A 24,801-nucleotide genomic window follows, 5' to 3' on the forward strand; every position below is an offset into this window, starting at 1 on the left:
TTATAGTACTTTTCTATGAAAAATGACTCAAACTGATTAGTTGGCTAGTAAAATAGTCACTGATTATTTTAACAGTCGATTAGTCATCGATTAGTCGACTAATCGTGGCAGCCCTAATGTGAGTGTGAATGGTTGTCTGTCTCTATGTGTCAGCCCTGTGATAGTCTGGCAACCTGTCCAGGGTGTACCCCGCCTCTCGCTCAAATGTCAGCTGGGCTAGGCTCCAGCCCCCCAGCGACCCTCAAGAGGATGTGTGGTTATGGAAAATGAATGATTGAATGAACGACATTGTCTTCCATAGAACAAGCAGAGCTAAAAATAATCTGGAGCCCATAATTACAGAGACATTTGGTAATATTGATCATTACAGCACAATGCAGTCAGGACATTGAAATGGCTCATCTTAAGCTAATTGCCCTGAATTCATTCTCCATTAGCTTTGTCCTCATGACTAGCAGAACCTGAGGAGACGGAGTAAACACTAATGGATGGCAGAGCTCCTAGACGGCATTGGAGCTTTTGAGCGAGGACAAATGAGACCAATGGAAAGCCAGCCAAGCTGCTCCTTTTTCAGCTCTACATTAGTGGAGCACAACCGTTCTCTCACCTGGCTAATGGGGTTTTAGGAAACTAACAATGCAAACTGAGCAGAGCTATAATTCAGACTCTTTGGAAATGGGTTCTGAGGAGTGGTGGTGGTGAATAGAAACTCCAGAGAAAGGGTGGTTTGTTCCTGTTGTTCCTTATCTCAGAACTTATAGCTGTGATAACCTCAGTGTTTCCTCCCTCTGTCAAGGTCAGAGGACACCTGGGTGTAACTGGTAGCATTTGAATACTAATAAATCATCTCTGAGTTGGACAACAGAAAATCCTGCTTTATATATTTCTACTCTCAGTATTATCCTGCTGTCGTCCTTGTAATTACTTTTCACCTTGAATAGCATTACTGGCAGGTATGTGGTAACAAAGGTTAGATGTGTGAGGGAAAAAAAGGGCCATGCAGAGAGATATCATCACAGTGCCAGGTGGAGTGATGCCGGAGTGATGAGAGACATGCAGCGTTTGTGTAATGAAAGAGTGATAGAAGCCACCGATTTCCAATTCCTCTCAAGCTGGAAACATTTGAGAGGCTATCTCTGAAAACTGATAGAGTTGGAGGTCATTGCAGAGATTGGATGTTTTGCATATATTAGCGATTAAAGCATGTTGCGCTTAGTACATACGAGAAATTCTGGATTCTCAAGGTGCTATACCAAACGTAGCATCTTCTAACATCAATCACTGTGAAATTATTTGATGTGAAAAAATCACTTTTAGAGACTGTAGCCTTCGTCTTAATGCAAGTCTATCATGCAAACATGTAAAACACCCTGCTTTCCTTCACTTCCACAATTTCGAAATGTTTTTTTAGTTGAACATTCACATAGTTGACATTTAAAAAGTATCTTCAGACTTGCACAGCTACCTTCTTTTCTACCTCTGCCTTGCAGGAAACAGCCAAATCTTAATGAAAAAATATTAAATGCATTCTTCTTCAGTATATTACCTTTGTGACTTTGAGATATTGAATGTTACATTTAACTTAAAGGAATTATGTTGAATTCTCGCTTGTCTCCACAGTGAAAGAAAAATCCAAAAACAGAGAAAATTTGTGGGGGTCCACGTTTAACAACAGTAACACTATGTCACAACATCTCTGACCCACACACTAATGCAGTATAATCCAAGTGACATTTATCCAATTGTATGGTAAGTTCTTCCCAAAGACATGCATTTTCTCTAAAACATTACTATTCAAAACACCTCCAACAAGTGCGCACGTTGAACTCATTCATTATATTAAGCAGAGTTTAACTCCACATGCTTGCCCAGGCACGATATTTGTATGCGGAAGTGTTTTAAATAGTTTATTGAAAACGCATGTGTTTGGGAAGTGCTGAGCATATGACTGGATGAATAAGACTTAAGTCCTTTGTTCACTGCCTGTTCAAAGCAGTAATGTCATGTCGTAATTTCCCTTTGCTGTTCTATATAAAAAGTCGCAGAATGGGTCGACAGCGTTCTTTCACCTTGTACCTAACTTCACCAGGTAGTAACAGTGCCGAATAAATGCCTGTGTAAAAGGGACAGCCGGCAGAATGGGACAGGTGTGATGTTTTGCCAACGTGCTTTGTGCGCAACCCACCACTAGGAGATTTACAGCGAGCAGCATCAGCGACCCATTGCTGACACCGGCCCACCATGAGGACGAAAACAGAGGGAAGGAGCACCTATCACAGCAAGCGAACACATCATCTGCGGTCATTGTAACTTGACCAGCGGACTTCACTACAAGCTGATTGGCTGTTGAAACAAGTGACATGCTTTACATACGAAACCAGCTGCTGGCATGCTATCTAAAATGACACACCAGGGCGGCATTATGTCTGCATTGTTTGGTTCTGTAAAAAAGGGCTTTGGATTATACTGCACACGTTGTGTGAGAGTTTGTAAACTGATGTACTGATTTAGTTTTGCTGTTGTTAAACGTGACTTCAATCCATCAAAAATTTTCTCTGTTTTTGGATTCTTCGTTCACTGTGGAGGCACAGGAGAAAAGCAATTTCTCTTCATGAATTCAATGAATCACGGGGTGGGTAATCTATATATTAATGATAATTTTGTAGGTTAGGTATTCCTTTAATGCAGCTACTTCTTCTGGGCACACAGCTCCTCTCCTCTCCCTGGCCTTCCCTCACACCAGTCCAGACACAATAATTGATCGCAGTAGCCCGCAGAGGACAGTTAAGCATTATAGTCAGGTGCTGGCTGAAGTTTATCAGCTGACTGAGCCACACGTCCTCCAAGAAGATCAAAAAGCAATCAGGGACCAATAACTCAGTGGTGAAAACAGAAACAAGAGGCAAACAAAGAAACACATGCAGCCATAAACACAACAGGGAATAAAGGCACCACAGCAACAACCACAGCAGTGGAAGATAGAGACCTACCCTGGTTGTCTCTGAGATGCAGGGCGATCTTGGTATCATCTGTGAGGACACAAAGAGAGATAGATGTGAGTGTCAGACATAATAATCAATATTTCTCTTTGTTGTTTGTTTTTGTGGCTCTGACAACATAAACAACTCCCTGAAGGTCCCAAATGAGATTAAGCTTCTTTCATTAGTGGACCATCTTCTTTTCAACATGAATTTTACTACACTTACAATCTGATTAAAAATTAATGCTTTGAATATAATGGTCCAACATGCATAATTCAGCACATAAAAGCTGTCTGGGGTTAACTATACATGTGAAATATGGAAATGTAGCGTGACCCACTTCTCCTCGAAGGGGAGCAGGCATTTACGCACACCATAGGATTCACATTATGCAAATTCAGCACATACACCACCAGATATATTTCACTGAACGATTTAATTCAAAAGGATTTTCTATTTCAATTTTCAAAAGAACCAATGCAGCCACATTTCGGTGTCTGAAATGAATCATTAAATGAGATATCGTACTGTAAGAGGCCGCACAGAATTTAGTCCAAGTCAATCCCACACCAGACTGAGGGTCATGAATATGGATCATCGTCACTGTTCCAGGAAAATTAGTCTGTTGTAGTCAGTAGGGGTGTAACACAAAGCCACTATACGTATCTATTTATTTCAGAAAAATATCTATATTGATAATTGTGATCAGATTTGCACCAGAACTGAGTGGGATCAACTCTGGAAGTTGTCAGAAATGATCTACAATGCTTCATTTTCTGTGTTTAATTGTTTTCTACTACCATTCATACTCCTCACACATTCATGTACAAATTAAAATGCACACAATTCATGCAAAATAACACAAAATTTTATCAATATATCCAAAATCCTCAAATATTTAAGCATGATTTGTGCTTTCAATAAAATCCAAGTATAAACTGAGTTTAAAAAGGCAGACATAAAAGTAAAGTTAGTCTAAAATATTTGAAAGATAGGAGGTTGTGCATTCCCCAAAGTCCATATGAAAATTGTGTCTATAAGACAAAAAAAGAGAAAGCTTCATTAAAATCTGTAAAGCTCTCTTGACAGTTATTCATGTACTTCTGACACGGTCCCCAACTTCCACAAGGTGCTAGACTTCAATATCAGATCATGAGGTAAACCAAGCAGCAGCATCTGGGGCTAAAAGAATTAAGCCAACGTGGAAGTGCCAAAAACTGCAGTTCCTTGAATGACCACTTGAGGCTGGCTCCAAGAATGAGTCAATACCCACAGATCCTCGTGTTAAAATGCCCAGCTTCACAACAGAAATAAACATGTTTACAGCCTGATACGAAAAAGCTTTTGGCCTCTATAGCTAATTCCAACATTGATGACAACTGTATGGAGGGGGAGGTTTTATATACCTCACCCACTTAAATTTTAATAAGACTTAAAATTAGGGCTGCTCGATTATGGAAAAAATCATAATCACAATTATTTTGGTCAAAACTGATTGGCATTATTCGTAGTTCACCTACTTGACTGGCTCGTGGAGTAACTAGAGGAGAAGAGGAGAGGGGGCCTCGTCTAAATATGGTCACTTCTGGCTCCAAAAAAACAAGATGCTGATGGCCGAAATGCCAAACTCAAAGCTTTAAAACAGCTCACCGCTTGATGCCATTAATCTTTCACACTGTTCCTTTAAAAGAGGTGTTTCTGTTATTTAGCCTTCCCCCACTGACGTACAGTTCAGCAGCAAAACAAACTATAGCCTCCACAATGATCATAAAGCTGAATCAGCACCTCTCTAAAACTGTTTCTAAAAGAGTGAACATTATAACCTTCATCAAGGTGAGATTTATTACAGGACTGTTGTATTAGACTGCGTTAGTTTTGGTGAGGTGTTCACTGTACCTAAATGTATTTTCCATCTGAATAAGGCGAATAACGTTTAGTTGAATGTCAATATAGTGAAGAAAGAAACTTAAACTTTCCACGCTGGGGTTTCTCACACCTAAACACACCTCCATCCACACAGACATATTTCTCCTCTCCAGTCTGTCGATTTTCCTTCCTCTCACTTTCTTGTCCAGCAACACAACTGTAAGCCACCCAGTCTGCTCTCTAACCTGACCTTTCACCCCTGCAGCTGAAGAGACAGGCGAGAGCTGGGGAAACTGATCCTCTGTTCGTGTCAGAAAGTTTTTCTGCATCGGCTACTCGACAAATACCACAGGATGACCCTTTGACCTCCTGAATACACACACACACACACACACACACACACAGTCACACACACATGAACCAGACACATTTTGGTCCTCCCAACATGCCCTAGTTTGATCTGTGGGATTAGTTGTCGTGTTTTGGCTCACAGCTGGATGATTTTCACGCTGCATCCATCCTCATCACAGCAGACCATCCAGCTCCCCAACAGCGATGGATTGTCCATTTTAACTCCGCCTCCACAAAATGATTAATGGGGGTGTGATGGAGAAAAGGTCGGGTACTCCCTCAGTTAGAGAGGAAAGTAAATTCCTTTTACTGGGAATAAAATAATGTAGAAAAACCTTAAATAACTCAACAATAGATTAAAAACACCATCAACTAGATGGAAACAGAGTGGAACAATGATGCAGACGCTGCACTACAAAAGAGGCTACTTCAAGTAATTTAGTCTCTGTAGACAAATCACATTTTCAGGACCATCTTTAAGGATGTAGTTGTTCAGAAAAAATACGATTTTAAATTGCACTTTTCATTATAGTAGTCACAAAGCGCAGATGGAAAGAGAAAAAAAGAGAGAACACGTACAATAAGCCAAAAATGATCCACAAATATTAAATTACAACACTGGGATACTGCCAAAGAAAACAAGTTAGTTTTAAGGAACAGCAACCCAAAAACACGCTCACCTTTAATTTTCAGTTTTCAAACTGAGAGACAAGGTCAAAGCCTCGGCTTAGAAAGAGCTAAAAGTCCCAGCTGAGGCTCTATTAAGATGGATTGTTTGCCGTGTGCGCTGAGCCAAAACATTGACTGATATGCTCCATCTGATGAGGTCAGAAAATCCTTCATTCCAACAGCTCAAGTCTGGAGATATTTTATATTTTACCGACTGTCAGCAAATCCCTCGGGAAGCCCAAAACCAACACTGAACTCGTTCCACTATTGTCTGTGCAGCCAAACGCCTGATATATATCTTATTCCTCCATTGTTGCCCAAAAACTATTAAAAACACATCGCTGAGCCACGCTGTTGCACGGAGCGACATTTTCCTTCACTGTGATAAAACAAAGCACTGTAGTTTATCCCACATACACCTTCCTGCTGCCAGAAATACTCACCAGTAGACCAAATGTGTATTAATCCGCCGCTGGAAATAGTCCCCAACAAATGCATTATTTCCTCCTGTCTGAGTAACATTTACTAAAATCTACAGTGACCAGCTGTTTTGGGAAAATTACTGAGCCTCTATAGATATGGAACTATATATTTATGACCTGTTTTTAGAGGCTTATGTCTTCAGTAGAGATGAATGGGCTTGAGGGCTGTGGGCCACGTACACAAGAGGGAAGTTAGAAAAGAGACTGTGGTAGTTGGTTTTTATGGGATTAGTTGACAATTGCGAAACACAATAACGTCAGTGATGAGGGGACATTTACACCAAGAATGATAACTACAACAACAACTATACACATATCGTTTGAAAAGTTGCTCTGAGACAAGTGGACATCTGGGTCCACACCACAACTATAAAGACAAAGACAGTGGCAAGCTATACAGTTGGGATCACTTTCAGAGTGATTTGATGAACCATAGAGACACTGACAGACATTTACAATCCATTCGAATTTACAGGGTGTTCAATGTGGCAGATGACATTGCGGCGGGACTCATAATTGAGGTTCAAAAAATCACACCACTGGTGGCAGGCACAAGCAGACTGGGTTAGCTGAATGTGCTCGAGCACCTGCCCCTTTGCTCCTAGGCTGACGTAGGCCAAGTCTGCCGGGGGACCTCTTATGACACACCGAGCCCCTTCTCTCCTTCTCTCTCTCTCTCAGATTCTGAAAAGTTGGTTCTTCTTCATTCGATAACATTCACATCCTTTTACTGCATCTCACTAACTCGGCTTCTTCTCTGGAGTCTTAGTGCTCCAGTGTCTCACAGGTTCCCTCAAATCGCGGCTACGCCTGGATCGTGTGCTGTGGTTACACTGCTGCTGTGGTCCTGCCTGATGCCTCCTACTACTACTGTTATTATTAGCACACTTCTGCTATTATTGGACGCATATGATTATCACTGCCACATGCTCACATACATATACTGTCATACAATAATATTTACTTTTAACATATATGCTACCAAAATACTTTTATGATTATCATTATATCATTACTAAAATCAATTGTCACTGCATCTCTCTCTGTCTCTCTTTATGTATCATTTTGTCAAATGGATTATTTTAAATTTATTATGTTGATCTGTTCTGTACACACAACATCTATCGCACGTTTGTCCGTCCTGGAAATTGAATTGAAATGTCCAAAGTGCAGTTTTGTCAAGGTGTATTTTATGTTGTTGTCTTGTGTGTGTGTGTGTGTGTGTGTGTGTGTGTGTGTGTGTGACGGCCTGCTCGTGGCCCATATTAGTAAAAAGGCTAACTGTTTCCCCGTTTCCAATCAGTGTGACAAGCTAAGATGAACAGCAAACAAACAGCAGCAAGCAGCCAAGACACATTTAGATTGTATTTCTTTTTGAAACTGCTGTATACTTTTCTTTATTATTAATATTTGTTGAATATATATTGTGTCTTAAATTTCTTTTTAATTACATTTTTTTCTGAGTCAGTAGCTCGATACATTTTGGCATCTTGATAACGGACAGCCCAATATTTAAAGAAAATAGGCCAACAATTTTCAAGACCTGAAAGCATGCAACATCAAACAGCTCTTGCTGAAGCTATATTTGTGATTCAGAGCTACTTAAGATAAATTAGTCTGTCATTAATAGTTCACTTTGCAATTTACACAGTTCTATTGTTTTATGTGTGTCATGTTTTCTTTAATCAATCATAATATTGAAGTCTGCAGTGCGATGATGCCTCGTGAAGAGAGCTAAAGTGGAGTGAAACATAGTGACATTGAGCCAAAACCCACAGAAGGTCAGTGAAGTCAGAGCAGGGCCATTCTCAAACCTACTTGGACAACAACACCCAGCTGATCCTGCTCATGTCCTACATTAAACACGAAGTATGATGACGCCTTTATCCAAATGTGTAATAATATTGTTCCACATGCCCCTTTTTTATTTTTGAGCACTTCCCCTCTAAAGGTCTCTGCAACAAAAAGTCTTCATAAAGTAAAAGGACTCAACAAGGCTCAGCCTCTGCATCAGAGGGAAGTGTTTTGTTGTTATTATTAACAGAGATGATTATGAATAGCTATTGCTCGCTGTTTACAGAATGTTATCGTTCATCAGTGCCGATGCCCACATCGTTATCCTTATGGTTATTGTTATAGTTATTGTTTTTGGTGTGGATGGCCTTTTATCCTTCACATTATAAAGAAGACATGAAGGACATGGTCAGTTACAACTTGCACATATTTTAGCATTGCTTCATTTACAACCATATTTACCACATTCATCTCTTAAGCCACGTCAAAGACACATTTGCATCATCTTGTGGTGGACGATAAAGCTCCTCTGAGTATGAATCTGACTGTATGTGACAGATGAAGCCAGATGTCCTTCAGAGGCTCATCTACTCATCTATGGAGTCTCATGTTCCTAAAAGGAAGCAATAAATTCATCACAAGGATGAAAGTGGATGTCTGAATTGATTTCTGTCCATCAGCTTAATGTGTGCCCGTTGTGTATCCCACACATCAACATACAATTAACATAAGAAAAGCCCAGGAGAACACACCACATACAGTACACTGTGCTTCTGGATTTGATTATTTCCAGTGTGTCATATGCTGATAGTAGGTGAGTGGCTCCTTCCTATCATCTTGATTTAGCATCGCCACATCTGGAGCTGATTAAGATAAACTCCCTGTTTACTTAAATAAAGTGCTCACAAGTCATAAAATGTGAAATGAGCTGAAAATTGGCACAATAAATCCTGCCAACTTGTAACTCTCACATCTCTGGAGACAAGTAAAATATATATAAAAAAAGAAATGTAAGTAAACAAACTTTTAAGGGACACCTTGGCTTTTTTTCCTATCATCAGCAGAACAACCCAGTCTGCTCCTTTCAAAAAGGATTTGCATTTGATAACGCTGAGATTATGCTGCAGTATGGTCTGGGTTAGCCTCCCGCTGGGGTGCAGTGAATCATGTGCTCAATAGTTTATACCGCAATATCAAAAGAAGCGCGACACCCTGGAACTGCTGGGGGATGCAGTCAGTGAGAGATGACATATTTCATCTTGGAATACTTACTTACTGTAAATGCCATGTTTAAAAAACTATTTTAACTTTTATTTTTTACAGGGAGACGACAATGAAAAGACCACTATGTCCTATACGTATATATTGTGTGTACAAAGTGAGCTACTTTAACAACTCTTTCTCACTTAAGATTTGTAGTCAGATTGTTTCTTCTGTACTTGTTGGCACTTTTAAGCATACGACTGGCTTTATTTGATATTTTTGTTGTTGTCATAAACCAAAATGCTATTTTGTGTACAGTAATTTACCATGTTTAGGCTATTTAACTTATGAATTGCAAACTTTCTGCACTTTAAGGTATACTTTTGTATGTACTTATGACACAGATTTTCATATGTTCCTGATTATTATATTTTTTTGTATTTCATTTTTCCATGTGTTGTATTATAAGTATAGTGTATTGGCTGCTGTCCTGTCGGTCCTGTACTTTAAGCTCACCAAGGGAAGTTCTTCTTATAATGGCATTGTCAACTCAACAATGCATTAATCCACCTCTCAGTACTTCCCAACTTCCCACCCTGTCTGTGGCTCTCAGCTCAAAGCCCATTCCTCACTAATGAAGATGTAAAACTTTAAAAACAGGTCTCAAAAGCCTGTATATAATTTCATGTTGAAAGAAGGCAAAGTCATTTTCTAAATCAGCTGGGCACTGTAATTTTTTTAATCAAATATTATCAAAACAGGAATAAACGGGGACTATTTTCAGCTGTGAAATAATACACGTTTAGGGATCTAGTGGGTGTTTGCAGCAGCAGAGTAGCACATGTGGGATTGACTCAAAATAAACTACTATTTTAAATATGCATATTTATTTGTTATTATTATTTATGGGTAGTGGTGCTGAGGGGGTTGCAGCTCCTCCTAAAATAAGGTATTACATCAACATCAACTGATGAAAAACTTTAAACTTAGTCAGCCTTCACATTAGTAATGTTGTTCTGTATCTGAGAACACTTGCGTCATTATCTGCGTGACATTTTTGTTGAGCTACAGTGTAGAAAAGGGTTCTGTAGGTGGACACTGCTGCGCCAAAGACTGTCATCAGCGGGGACCGGGGCAGCAGTGAGGCAAAGCTCTGCTGCTGGCCGGAGGTGGATCCACTGCTGCTTCCCACCATAGCTCTGACTCATAGACTGTAGAAAAATAATGGACATGGCTACAGTAAGGTCGCCCATTGATTTGTGGACTCCCGTTTTAAAGCCTTGAGTTCTGCATCTTGGTTTTTCTGAGCCAGAAATGACCATATTTGGGCAAGAGGCCGGTGCTGTAAAGGAGCAAGGGGTGGTGACCACGCTTTGAGTAATTATGCATAACTTAATTATGCATTACTTTAAGCCTCAACAAAATGTAAACAGGTGAGTTATGTAAAAATTTATCCTGTACAGTTGTCATGAAGGGAGAAATTTGCTCTGGAGACCAAAACCGTCATCTACTGTAAAGTTTGGCATTTAAAATAGAGGTCTATGAGGGCTTCTGGAGCCAGCCTCAAGTGGACATATGAGGAACTGCAGTTTTGGGCACCTTCCCGCTTCATTTTTCAGCTCAGGAGGTTACTGCTTGCTCCAAATGCAGGTCAAAGGCGGCAGGGAGGCCGCATCTGGGTCTGTCCATGGTGGGCTGCACTACTGTCTGAATTAGAAGCATTAGTATAGAAATGACTGTGTCATAACTTGTCAAAAACTCCCTGTAGTTGCGTTCATAGCATTACATGTCCGTGTTTTGGTGCAGTTGGTGTTCACACCTGATGGCACCATACTGAAGTACACATAAACCATACTCAAGACCACGCTTCCAAGTAGACTCGGGCACAGTCCACACAATACACAATTCAAAATAATCAAACAAATTGGACTTTGGGGTTTGGGACCCAGGCCCATGTCCTGATGTGAAACCCCCTAATTCTCTGGTTTATCAGTGAAGTGAATGATCTACACTGCAGACTCAAGTCTCTACTCACAATGACAAACAGAGTGATGGTGAACTCATATGAACGGGTCCAGCGTGGGTTGAATGGGCATCGGCAGGTCCGTGTAAGGTATATACATCTGGTGTATGACATGACTGTATCCTCACTGTGCTTTTATATATAAACACATCTGTTTCCTGCATTCAGGCACCGTCTCACCGTCGCATGACAAACTACAACTACCAAGTAGAATAGCAATGTGCTATTGGTTCACTACAAGCACAGACAAGCACACAAACCCTAACCTCAAGGAAACAAGCAGCTCTGTGTCACACACATGCAGCACAAAGCTGTACCAACGGGTGCTACTGCGGTAATTTCAGTCATCGCACAGACCAATTTTTGGATTACTGGTATGTGTATATGTTGCACTGTACAGCCTTGGTAAAATCAAATCATTACCAGACTTATCTTTGAAGATATCTTTAAAAATCTGTATAGTTTCCTGATCTACAGGGATATATTTATGTCTAACCAAACAAATTTCATTTATACACATGTTTCTATATATCTGTGCATTGACTTTATGGAAATATTCACCATAACTTGACAAAGTTCCCTTCTCTTAACTGTCTGTCTAACCAAAATCCAACTTAATTTAGCCTCTGTTCACTGTTTTAGATTTCTCTTTTTTCACTTAAAAAGCCACAGTAATGGGACCCGACTAGAAAGAGCCCTCAAATGTAAAATGAGACCTTGAAACCGAGAGAGAGAGAATACAGGTAATAACGAGAAACAGCTTTCAGAAAACCTCAATCTGTGGATCAGATCGAATCAATTTCACTAAACTCCAAAATGATTGTACAGTCACTTTCCACTTACTGTGACAAAAGCCAACGCTCAATCTAATTTTCTATGAAACATTTAGCCTTCGAAAATGAAAATTGGCCTTCGTTCCCCTTCACAGTCCAACTCTGAAAGTTAATGCTTTATAATTAACCTGAAAAAGCGATTAAGAAGAACAATAACAGGATGAGAATATTTTTGACACATCAACAGATCCATCATCAGAAAAGGAATAAAAGGTTTCTGAAAATAAAGATTGATGGTGAGCCAGCAGAGCTGAACGACCTGATCACAGGTTTGTGCGGGCGCATCTATTTTGGAGTGGTGAGATTTGTCCTAATTCAATCTGCATTGTTTAAAAGTTGGTACAAACACAGCTGCTGCGCCTTGCTCCACTGCCTGCCATCTGGAATGATTTTTTTTTTTAGCTTAAGTGGAGAGCTACAGTACATATTTATGCATTCTCCAAGAAAGAAAAGTGTCTTGCTCATGTTATAAAAGAGGAAACACATCAATACCAATAAAGAACAGTTCCAGCAAATGCACTTCATTTAACATCTTGCCAGTAGAGAGCATCCATCACTACTTGAATGAAAGCTCTGGGCTCCGACACAATGTGCAGCGTGGCCTTGTTCCAGCTCTTTTCTACTTTACCTTCAGTGGGGACACTGGTGGGGGGGTGGGAGGTGGAGGGAGTGTCCCTGTCCGCAGTGGCCTGTTTGCTCCTGGATGTTGTTCTGGCGACAATCGTGGTGGTGAAGGGGTAGAGATACGTGGTGTCGATGTCGTCACACATCTTGTCCTTGGTCTGAAAGATGAGAGGTGTTGTCAAGGCTGTGTGCAAAACAAAATAAATACTGTGTGTGTCACTGTGTGTGTGTGTGTGTGTGTGGGGTAGGGGGTGGGGGGAGATCTCCCTGCATACCTCAGCAAAAGGTATTCATCATCTAGCAGTTCCAAACAAACACAGGTGTATTTCACAGATTATTAAATGTTTTTAGCTCGGCCGCTCACCTCATCTGGGCAGCTGTTATCCACCCAGTCCTGCCGATGCCGGTCAAAGCCACTGGAACATCTGAGGGGAGAGGAAACAAATCAGGCAAGTTTTCAGTCTAATAAAAGGCCTTAAAGAGCCACTCCAGTGTATTTTTATGACATTTCATATTTTTCTGATGATGGTGATTAGTCACTGGTTGCCAAATATTTTCGAACAACTTTATTTTATGCTCAAACACACACACACAAAAAAAGACGGTTGTTGTTAAACGGGTAAATGACTTATGACCAAAGTAGAGGCTGTAGGTTCACCAGTACACCATCGTACATCATTGTGAGCCAGCTAATTAACGTATCTTGTATTTTTGACCAGTTTGCAAGATCAGGGGTCGGCACGCCCGGGTCTCCGGCCCTGCCTGCTGTCTGACACACAATGCACCCAACCCTGATGTCAGTCTCTGAGGGTGGTGGGCCCACAGTGTGACGGCTCCATGTCATTCATTCGAGCTGAGCCTGACCAGGCCCCAAGCAAGGGAGTTCAAGTCTTGTTCATGAGTGAGGGTAGAATAGAGCGTGAGATAGATCAGCGGTTTAGCGCGGCGTCTGCAGTAATGCTGGCACTGTGCTGGCATGTTATATTGAAGAGGGAGCTGAGCTGGAAGTCAAAGCTTTTGCTTTACTGGTCCATCTACGTCCCAACCACACCTATGGTCATGAGCTCTGGGTAGTGACCAAAGGAACGAGATTGCGGATACAAGTGGCCAAAATGAGTTCCCTCCGTGGGGTGGCTGGGCTCAGCCTTAGAATTAGTGTAAGGAGCTCGGACATCCGGAGGGAGCTGGGAGTAGAGCCGCTGCCTCTTCGCATCGAAAGGGGTCAGTTGAGGTGCTTCGGGCATCTGATCAGGATGCCTTCTGGGCGCCTCATGGTAGAGGTGTTCTGGGCACGTCCCACTGGTAGGAGGCCCAGGGGCAGACCCAGAACACGCTTGAGGGATTACATATCTTATCCGCCTGGGAACGCCTTGGGGGAGCTGGAAAGCATTGCTGGGGAGAGGGATGTCTGGAATACTTTGCTCAGCCTGCTGCCCCTGCGATCCTGCTTCGGGTAAAGCCTGATTTATGGTCCTGTGTTAAATCAACGACGTCGCTACGTCGTAGGGTACGTGGCTACGCAGAAGGCTCGCCGTAGCTCCCGGCGTAGCCTGACGTGCACCTCCCCAAAAATGTAACTACACGTCGAGGCGACGTAGACCCAGCGCAGACCGAGAGGGCTGTGATTAGTTTGCTTGGTAGCAACGCATTTCCGGTTCCGTATTTCCAGATTGCGCCATCCCCGCCATCTTTGAACATCTTCTGTTGCGATGTAGATGTTGCAGTATTAAGGCCCATTTATGCTCAACGTTCAATACGGTCCATGCTCCGCGTTCATCTCTCTGTGTCCGGAAAAGCCGGAAGCTAAACAAAGAATCAACTAGAGACGACGATAACCATTCAGGAAAGGAACGCAGCCTCCTACCGCTCTGGCGGTGAATTGCACCGCGACGAAATGGAGTGACGGAGAAGTTCGAAGGGTTCACGACTGCGTCACGGCAACGATGTAGGTACGTTGTAGGTACGCTGCAGGACCATAAATCAGGCTTAAGTGGTTGAAAATGGATGGATGGATGGATGGATGGATGTTTTTTTGTCTACATTGGAGACTTATGGATGTGGATCCATTCATGGAGCGGATGTGCTGCGGAATTGATCATTTTATGAACTATACCTAGTACCCACAAACGGCGTAAGTATTGTGAATCCCAGTCAAAATAAGACTATGAGGTTCTATTTTGGGATTGTGTGGGATTGCTTCTTCAATTTTTGGACCAAGCACAGCCCCGGAAACTTCCACTTTTTTGCTGAGTTTGTGCAATACTGCATGGGTAAATCAGCATCTTTCCTTGTTTCTTTAGTTAAGTCTATTTGTTTATTTAACGGAGGCCATGCACAACACAACTGCTGAGCCACAGTTAGCTATAGCTAATTTGCATTTGAGGTCCCTGGGCAGGAAAATATTAGAGGACAACACAGTACAATACAAACAATGAAAAGCTAAACACATTGCAAATTTACAATCAGTACATTACATCTAAAACAACATACTAAATATACATTATACAGTCCCAGAAAACAATTTATTCCATACAGAGGTTTAGAGGAGTGATCACGCTTGGTTTGTCTTACGCCATGTTTTAAATTTTCAAAATACAGAATCTTGTGCATTCTCTGATACTGGAAAGAAAATAAATTTCATTTCTCTGCCGCCCTCTCTAAGAAAATGCTGTTTGTCTGAAAGCAGCTTCCCTAAATTCAGCTGAGCCATCGCCTCTCATTGATGCCCTGGTCTCTCTCCAGATTAAAGTAGGCTATGTATAGGGATGAATTTACCAAGCGGCTGCCAGCTGGCTCTGGCAAAATATATGCTGACAGGGTGATAAAGCGCCCAAAGTAAAAGCCCTGTTTGATACAAAGTAGCCAATATACAGTATGATTAACTTACTTACCAAAGGTTATTATTAATTGACTGGAAGATTCTATATAACATTTGGGCATTTTAGTAACTTGTTGTTGGCGTTACAGAAACTAGCAAACAAACTACTTAATTGTCCAAATCAACTATCAGTTAAATAGTCAAGCTTAGCTGTCAATTGTTAGATTCATATTCATTCATATTTCCTTCAGGTGAAGAAGGTGAAGAAAAACCCTCCACCTCATAACTTTGGTAAGAGTGACCGCTATCACTATTCATGCTAATATCCACGCTATCGCTTTGACACGTGCGGTTAATTCTGGTTACCATAGTAATGGATAACCTTCAGCTACTAAACACACCTCTATTCTCTGTTTGAGAAAATTGTTAATGAAAACAGCAACTAACACTGGCTGCATTCACATGGGGTCAGACTATTCGGAAAAATTAGTTCTTGCCTGGGAAAATTGCCACAAACACCCCCTGAAGTTGGAACAACAATTTGGGACGTCTGCAGAAACACGGCGTATGAAAGTAAATGTTCAGTTGATGGTGATGAACTCTTTATTAATTCACATATTGCATGTAAATATTTTGCTCCTATGTAATTTGTAATACGGTATTAGGTTGTATCCGTTACTTGCTGTTCACAAAATAGTTTTAGGAGACGTAATGGTGCAGCAACACGCCTGGAACAAAATCACACAACAGCTTCCAACTGTTATAACCATGTTGACTTTTATAGAACACATCTTTGCAGTGTCCATGTTGTTTCCACATTACAAACCAAAGTCAGAAAATTAACTTTCCAACTTGGGAGATGGGACCATCCAACGTGCATGTGTATAGATCACTAGTATTGTACTGCCAGGTGAGGACTTGCGAGGACTGCTCCTACTTAGAAGGCCCTCCCCGTCTGGTTAACACTCAAGTCTTTAAACTCCTCACACCCAATTTATTTAACAATGCAGAGTTTCTTTCTGGGGAATTTGTGTCTTTATTCAACAGTGGACAGAGAGAGGTGACAAGAAACACACTTTTCCACCAAGACTGTAAAATCTGAAGTCTTAAGCTCCTCCAGAGACACAGAAGACATTATGCAACCGTTTAAACTCAGTGAGTCCAAGTGTACATTTCATCTGTTGTGTATGTTTCTGTGTGGAGGCTGTAAAAACAAACATCTATCTATTCCCATGACAATAAACTGATGGTGCTGTGTAAACATTTGGCGTTTAACAAATTTGTAGTTTCATTTCACGCTCCTAGGAGTCACAGACATTATTGATGGTTTTATATAACAACACTTAAGGGTTTTTTTTTACCCAGAACCAAGCTGGGAGAAGTAAACATCTGCACCTCCCACTCTCTGCCTCCCCCTGAGGTCTACAATCAAGAAGGGAGCGGCTTTTTTTAAAAGTATGAAGACGTGGGATCTGTAAGAGGGAGTTCAATGGGTCATGGGGCCTTGGGGATAAGGGTGCTGCTGAGTAATAACCTGAAAAGGCAGACAGTAATCGAGGCGGCGGCGACTAATCCTCCATGCTGTAAACGGATCAAAATTATAAATCGCCCACTGGTGAACTCGCCATCGCTCTGTCTAGGCCCGCTGCCACAAACTGTACCCTGTCTGGAAGGAAAAGTTAGTATGCAAAGCAGTAAACCCACTCACACCATGTTCTGTCAGATAAACTGAAGCTGAAGAGCTTTCTGCAAATTATTTGTCACTGCAGGTGGGAGATGTACAGAAAAATGCACACAAATGAAGGTAACCTGTGACCGACTCTCGGTGCAGAAACGCAGCCAGCAGTGGTATCTGTGCTTTGTGCTGCGAGGACAATATGAGTCCAGTAGAGTCTTTGACGTCCCCAGCAGGCCCCATTTCTCTACTGAACATATTGTTATGGTAATAGCTTTATGTGAAGGAGTCCATTTTCATCTTTCTACCTCTCTAATCATCCCATTCCTTTTATTTCCCCCTCCCCCCCCAAAAAATTTACCTCATCTGCTCAATCAGGCGAGACAGATTCCTCCACTTAATCCCCCACTTTTCCCCGACTGCTTTCCCCCCATGAGAGGAAGGAGAGGGGAGCAGAATGAGACACAATATTACCGAGCAGGTCCAACCTGTCCCTATGGGGAGCTTGTGTTTTGTTTCTTCTCAATGGCATCCATCTCAGCTAGTTGCCGTCTAGCGCAGTGAGCCACGGTGGTTTTAATTAGAAATGGGCTGAGGTGCTTCATTTGAATATAAATGAACCCATGAGGGAGAATATTTTTCTTCAGGTTTCCAACATTCACAGCAGGATGGAGAGATTGCATTTTTGGGATTCATTTCCACTTCTTTAGATGCAATCTCAAATTCATGGAGGACATGCCGTTATTCTTTGCATTTTATTTTGTCAAACGCTAAACTTAAAGCACTATGCTTTATCAACTGTTTTTCCCACCCCTACCGAGGCCCTAACTTGAGGTTATAATCTCAAAGATTTTCATTGATGTGCCCATTTTTTAAGCTATTTATGGTCCACCCTTTTAAGCAAAAGCCAATTCATGTATTTACATTCTGAATTTGCCTCTCAACACTGTGGTCTTCATTGTTAGTGGCGGACTCCGGCACCTAATTCAAAGGAAAATGACGCATGGCTCATGTAAATATCTGCCTCAATATTTATTGTTCACTCTCCTACCTATCAGAGCTTTCCGCATTCAAACACAAGTGTTTGCTACTGCACAGACTGAATCACAATGTTTGTTAACAAAAACTTCCGGGTAGAAACCCCCAGTGTCATGTACAGAAAATGAAGCAGCGTTAAGCGAATGCTGCCTCAAATGGTTTGATTTGAGCCAACATAAAAATCCCATTCACAACAATCAATGTTATTTAAGTGTACAATACATTTAGCATATTTTCACTGCTTTACCTTGATGTCAGACAAAACTCTCTGACGAGGAACTGAAGCCGTTATCTGAAAGCCACCAGACTCCATTGACAAAACAATCATTTTAGAACAAAGGAGTTGCTGGTCTACTGGTGCCTTGATCACTTAGTGTTTAAGGTAAAGCAGTAAAATTATTCCACATATAGTGTACACCTGAAAATAGCATCTTTTTAGTTGGCTAAATATGTTTTGCTGCAGCCCTAGCCTCAGCAGTACATTGTTTAGCTCCCATGCCAGTAGATTTGGTTCATCAAAGGCATTAGCAAAGCAACACAGTACAAAAAAAAAAGGCACAGCAGAAATTTCAAACAGGTTGGACCAACGTGTTCAACAATATGTCTTTTAACGTTAAAGTTATGTCCGAAAATGACAACAGAAATAAACAAGTTTGCCAATTTAACTTATCCTCCCATTTAAAACAATAGCCAGTTGTCTACTCGGAAGTGTTAGCGCAACATCACAGTGATTTGGTCCATTATACCATACTTGCTGTTACCAAGCTGAATACTTCTTCCATCCCTCATTTTTTAGCAGTGCCGTGACAGCTCAAAAAAGAATGATGTTATGTTATTATGCCATTTCTCAACATAAAAGTATGCAATAACAATTTCCTGAGAGACTAAGACATATTAAAACTCAATATTCCTCTCCTTAACAGCCATTAATTTTCTGCGTGCTGCATTTGTGATGCTCACCAGCTGTTTTCTTTAGGTAAACAAATCCCTTCAGCTCCTCTAAACACATCAATGTTCAACTACGCAGGCACTTATGGCCCACTGTGGACGTCTGTCATGCTTTATTAACCTGCTTCAACAACACACTGATTTAGTTTAAAAGTTAGCAAGACAGAGGCACTGCACTCTCACCTTCACAGCACTTCACTGTGAGAGAAGTTCATTAGGGGTGCTCTCTTAAAATGTCAGCGCCTTTTATTAACCCCGGAGCCAACGAGGCCGCCACGGTTTTTAATTAGTGCGTGTTTAAAGCATGTTTGCCTTTTTCAGAGGAAGTGGCGGATGCATACAAAGGGCAGAGTAAGGCTGAACAGTCAGATATTAACACAGCTAGAAAGCTAATTAAAATGCAGCTTAATGAGATCACCGCTACAGGCGTACAGTATCTCTCCACAGCATCCATAAATTGCTGAGTGGAAAAACACTTCTTCATGTTGCTGCACTGTAAATTAGTTTGTCTATGTCAAAGGCGGGGGGATTTAAGATGCAGAGCAGAGGGAAAGTCAAATTCAATGTAAGTCCTAAATAACAAATCTCAACGGACAGAGCATAAGTGCTGCACATTTCTCCAGTCAACCACGTTACTCACAGAATAAATGATGAGTCCAAAGTAAAATAGTGGGAGATTAATATTTGATGCAGGAGGCATTCAAAATGCAGCAGCATACAAAAGAGATGAGATGCTGGTTGCCCCGACTCTGACTGAACAACCTCCGAAAAAACATTTTCATATTCAGGCTACACATTTATCAGGACAGTAAACATCTTTTGACTTGTACGTTGAAACTTCCTCTACTTTCAGGCCGTGGATGATAACTCTACTAGCTCTCCATAATTTATTTCTCATCTCTGTCTTCCTTACTCAAACTTTTTCTATCCAACATAACAAAGCAAAAAAAACCCACCGCAGCTCACATTTCAGCTGTCAGGAAATTCTGGGGAGGAACGCTAACACTTCTTTAACAGCTCAAATATTTACTTTTGTTTGAAGTGCAGGGAGACAGGAAGGATAAGATAAAAAGTGGAGCAGAGGTTGACAGAACAGGTGTGAGTTGAATGAATGTTAAAATGTGCTGCTGTCTCATCTAAATGGTAGAACTACATTCACTGAATAGGAATCCACTGCAGTGGTAGCAGAGATAGTGGAGACAGCTTTATGGAGATTCATACCATTCAAATGTTTCATCACTCATTCTGGATCAACAAGAAATGTGCGGACTGCGTGTACTACAGACGGGTGTTGTTTTACATCAAAGCTACAGTCGGTAACTTTTAAACTTTTTTCATATCTCACGCAGATCTAAACGAGACAGATAATCTGTGAAAACTCAAACTCCTCTGCCTTCTCTATTGCTTTGTAACATTTCTAGTTGCCTTTCTGCATGTGAACAAAAACAACCAATCAGAGCCGACAAGTCTTTAACGTAGCTGTAACTCATGTCAATAGCCCCGTTTCCACCAAACACTGTCAGTATGGTACCTTTGGAAACAAAAGTAACCCTTCAGACATGGTACCTAGACCCTAGGTGGTTAGTGGTTACATGAGCCTCAATCCAGCCATAACTCAGCCCTGAGCAGAGCGACCGTCCGCTATTGACCAATCGACAGACTGCAGTGTTCACACCAGATCTGTGTGCAAAAAAATGGGAAAAGTATGGAATGGTTTGGTACCATCCACAGCTTTTCACAGTGGAAGCGGAAAAAATGCGCATCTAACTGAACTATACCGTACCGTACTGCTCTGTTGAAACGGGGCTAATCTCTGCTCATGAAGTGCGGTCAAACTGTCAAACTAGGCAGCACTGATCAAATAGCAAGATTCTGTTACTGCATTCCCTATTTCTCGCTTCAAATGTTTTCAGAAACATATTTTAGTGTACTGTTTAGCTGTAAAATGAGAAAGTTGGTCTGGCTGGTGGGCGGTGCACGGTACTTTGGTTGACTGTATCCACCACAGCTGGGTCACAAACTTTTTAATGAGCAGAAGTTAGGTTAGACTCTTCTCAAAGTCAAGAAAGGATCCTTAAATGGCTGAAATTGAAGGAGGCTACATCATCGAACCCCGCTGGACAGTTCCAATGTCAAGGATCCTTCAAATTCTACTGAGGACAGAGAATTTTCAAGGGTGCATGTGTGTGTGGAGTGCCCACGGTTAATTGGGCACTATTTACTGGCGAAGCTCGGCAGGATTTTGATAACGTCTTTTGCTGAGATTAGTATCTCCAGGAGTTTTTATGATACAAGCATGAAAAAATATTGATAGGAACCATATAATTTACACCTTCCAATGTGTCCACTGCCAAATAACATGACTTTTTTTTTTTTTAAATAAAGTGATTCTGATAAAACAGAAAAGTTTTAAAATAAATCAGTCACAGCAGAGAGCTGTTTCAGAGCAGCACAGCTCATCAGATCAGAGCCGCTATTCACATTACTGTAGCTGAGTGAGCGGTGATACACATTGAAAATATGGAACTCTTTGGAATCATAGTGTGATGCTGCACATATACTGTTGATGTGGTGGTTTACAACCTTTTTCAGATATTGTCTTTACTCCACTCTACTACCTTTTGACATTTTATAGACTAAAAGATTGACTTAATACAAAAAATAATCTGCAGGTGCATTGATAATGACAATAATTTTTAGTTGCAGCTTTAGTGAGAGTGTGTTGGGAGGAGTGAAGAGATTCACAGGTGAATCCTTTGAGAGTTAAAAGTGTTCCAACCTGTTGAGCCGATGGCACCAGCTGCAGTTGAAGTTGATCTGTGAGGTGATGCACGAGCTACAGCTGGTGAACTGGAGACAGGCTGGAGAAAAGAAAGAGCAAAACAGGTCAAATCTCAATTTATACAATCAATAGCTTCACTGATATATATGATAAGGAGAATAATGTCCAAAAGCCTGCAATGACTGAGCCAAAGACTGTAACAATTAATGAATCTTACTGGGTAAAGGCAGCATTTCCACGGCTGTAGAGTTGGTGATCCTCGTCTTCGTCAGCTCCACACGATGGTACTCATAGATTGTCCTTCGCCTTACGTCTATATTACGGAGAAACAGGAGACCGAGTGAGAGCACGAACAAACCATCACAAATCTCCCACCCAGAGATAAAAAACTGGGACAAGTGGCCCCTGAAGAAAGAAGGAAGACAGCGGGAGGCAGAATCAGGTCATATGGGATGCAACCACAGCACTTTATTTCTCCCCTCTCTTTGTGCCCAAACATCAGCCCACAATCTGGCAATGGACGGTAGCAATTTCCCCTGGGAGTTGATATCAATCAGACCCTGTTGAAAGGCTGCCTTCCCAGTCATCTGTAACAGCAAGTCATCAGGCGGGGAAAGATGGAACGATTGATAGGATACATCATTGACTCTCATTGCATTCTGGCCCTTATAGCTCATGTGGGCCAGTGTAAAATGGGCTGCTTGCTTTTGCTGGCCATGCATCTTCACTCCCATCAGTGGAAATGAAAAGAGAGGAGGGTAAAATGCAGCCTTTGTCAAAGTCAAAAAGCCTCTTATCCTGCCTAGCATCTAAACAGATCTGATAATAACTCCTTGATGCTGTTAATATAGTGGTTAATCTAAACCTTAATTGGATTGTTGTGTGACTTTCTCTGCAGGCGTTCCAGGAATGAACAGTAAATCCACAGAATAAATCACTGAGATGCACTGCGACTTGTATCCTGGCATTACTCAATACATGACATTTTCTATAGCACTTATATTTGCTTGACCAGTGAACTACGAAATTGAAATTCAATACACCAAACTGTGGCTGTGTAACATACACAGCAAGGAGTGTATTGCAAGTCTTATTCATCATAGAGTAATATGCTGAACTAGTTTCAAAGTTAAAGGAGTAGTTTGACATTTTGGAAATAACCTTATCATTTAGTAAGATGAGAAGATTGATACCACTCTCGCATGTGTAAAAAAACAACCAATCAGAGCCAAGGAGTCTTGCATGCAGTTATCAATCACTACTCATGAACTGCAGTCAAACTGTCACACTAGGCAGCGCTGATCAAATATGAATCAAGACTCTGTAACTGCATTGCCTATTTCTCGCCTCAAATGTTTTCAGAAACATATTTTAGTGTACTGTTTAGCTGTAAAACTGTTTGTGACCCGACTGCCATGTTGTAAACAGCAAAGCCAAAGCTAAGCACTGCCCACCAGCCAGAGCAGATCATTTTCATTTTACAGCTAAACAGTACACTAAAATATGTTTCTGAAAACATTTGAGGCAAGAAATAGGCAACGCAAAAACAGAATCTTAACCGATACTTGATCAGCGCTTCCAAGTTTGACAGTGATTGACAGCTGCATTAGAGACTCTTTGATTCTGATTGGTTGTTGTCTCTCAGCTGTTGTGAATTCCAGCAAGGACGAGGGACATGATTTTTTTTTCCACAGACTGTTTGTCTCATGTACATTTGTGTGGATATTGTGACAGTTTCAGCAAATATGAAAAAAACGTTATTTTTTATACAAGTTACCAACTATAGCTTTAAAAATGAGAGTGACTTTGATCTTTGTATAAGATATATATAGATATTTACATAATAACAATGTATTATGTAACCCCTGGTTAACCGAACTAAATATCAGTCAGACCTGCCTTCAGAGTTCAGGTGGGGTAAGGTAAGGTAAGGTAAGGTAAGGCAGACTTGTCCCTAAGGGGCAATTTGAGATACAGACAGTAGTCATGAATACAACAAAACAGACAATAAAATACAAGCACACAGAATCCAGTTTCACACACTGTCAGGGGTAAATAATGGACAATTGGTGGTCACTGCTGGTTGAGATAAGCGATAGCAGACGGGACAAAGGACCATCTGTAACGCTTAGTGCTACATTTAGGGAGGCAAAACTTCGGCCCTGGTGGAAGCATCTGAAACTCAACATGGAGGAGATTTTGAAAGACTGAGACCGAGCTTTAGAGGTGACCATCACAGGGGTTTCACTTACAGTAGAAAGGCAATGGTAAAATGAAAATATAAAATAATTAATTTCCTTTTACAGCCAATGATTGTAGAAGGCAAAAAAGTTCTTAAATCACACTGCAAATATGTATGCAGTGAAATTACCAGCAAGCTACTGCAAAATGCAGTTAAATACTGGTTTTATCACATGTAGTTCACAACTCCCCAACACTTCAAATCACAGCAAAAGAAAAAACAGTTTATGCAGTTTTAAGGACAAGAAAGCAAATAGGAGTTTTTCTCAAAAGGTTTCACCATCCTTTCAACACTATTCAAGGTTACTTTCTTTGCTTGGTTGAATGAACTGTTGGCTTTGCTGGCTACAGAGTTGTTCTTCTCATGTGATAGGATGTTGTTTCCCTGCAGACCTGCTTGGTTTGATTACACACAAGACAGCTGATCAAAGCAGCAAATGCGAGCCAGCCCGGTCTAACCTGAGAATAAGACC

General features: G+C 41.1%; 1 protein-coding gene across 1 annotated transcript in view; it reads right to left on the reverse strand.

Annotated features, from left to right (window-relative positions):
• The window catches only part of plxdc2b (plexin domain containing 2b), a 144,777-nt gene that overhangs the window by 11,340 nt on the left and 108,636 nt on the right, over window positions 1-24,801 (reverse strand). The window contains exons 8-12 of the mRNA XM_050057050.1: window positions 22,305-22,400; window positions 22,085-22,166; window positions 13,191-13,251; window positions 12,831-12,984; window positions 2,991-3,029 (exon numbers count right to left, since the gene is read on the reverse strand). Of these exons, the coding sequence (XP_049913007.1) occupies window positions 2,991-3,029; window positions 12,831-12,984; window positions 13,191-13,251; window positions 22,085-22,166; window positions 22,305-22,400 (432 nt within the window). The remainder of the gene's footprint in view (window positions 1-2,990; window positions 3,030-12,830; window positions 12,985-13,190; window positions 13,252-22,084; window positions 22,167-22,304; window positions 22,401-24,801) is intronic.

Source organism: Epinephelus moara, chromosome 11 (genome assembly GCF_006386435.1).
Source record: "Epinephelus moara isolate mb chromosome 11, YSFRI_EMoa_1.0, whole genome shotgun sequence".
Taxonomy (NCBI): domain Eukaryota; kingdom Metazoa; phylum Chordata; class Actinopteri; order Perciformes; family Serranidae; genus Epinephelus; species Epinephelus moara.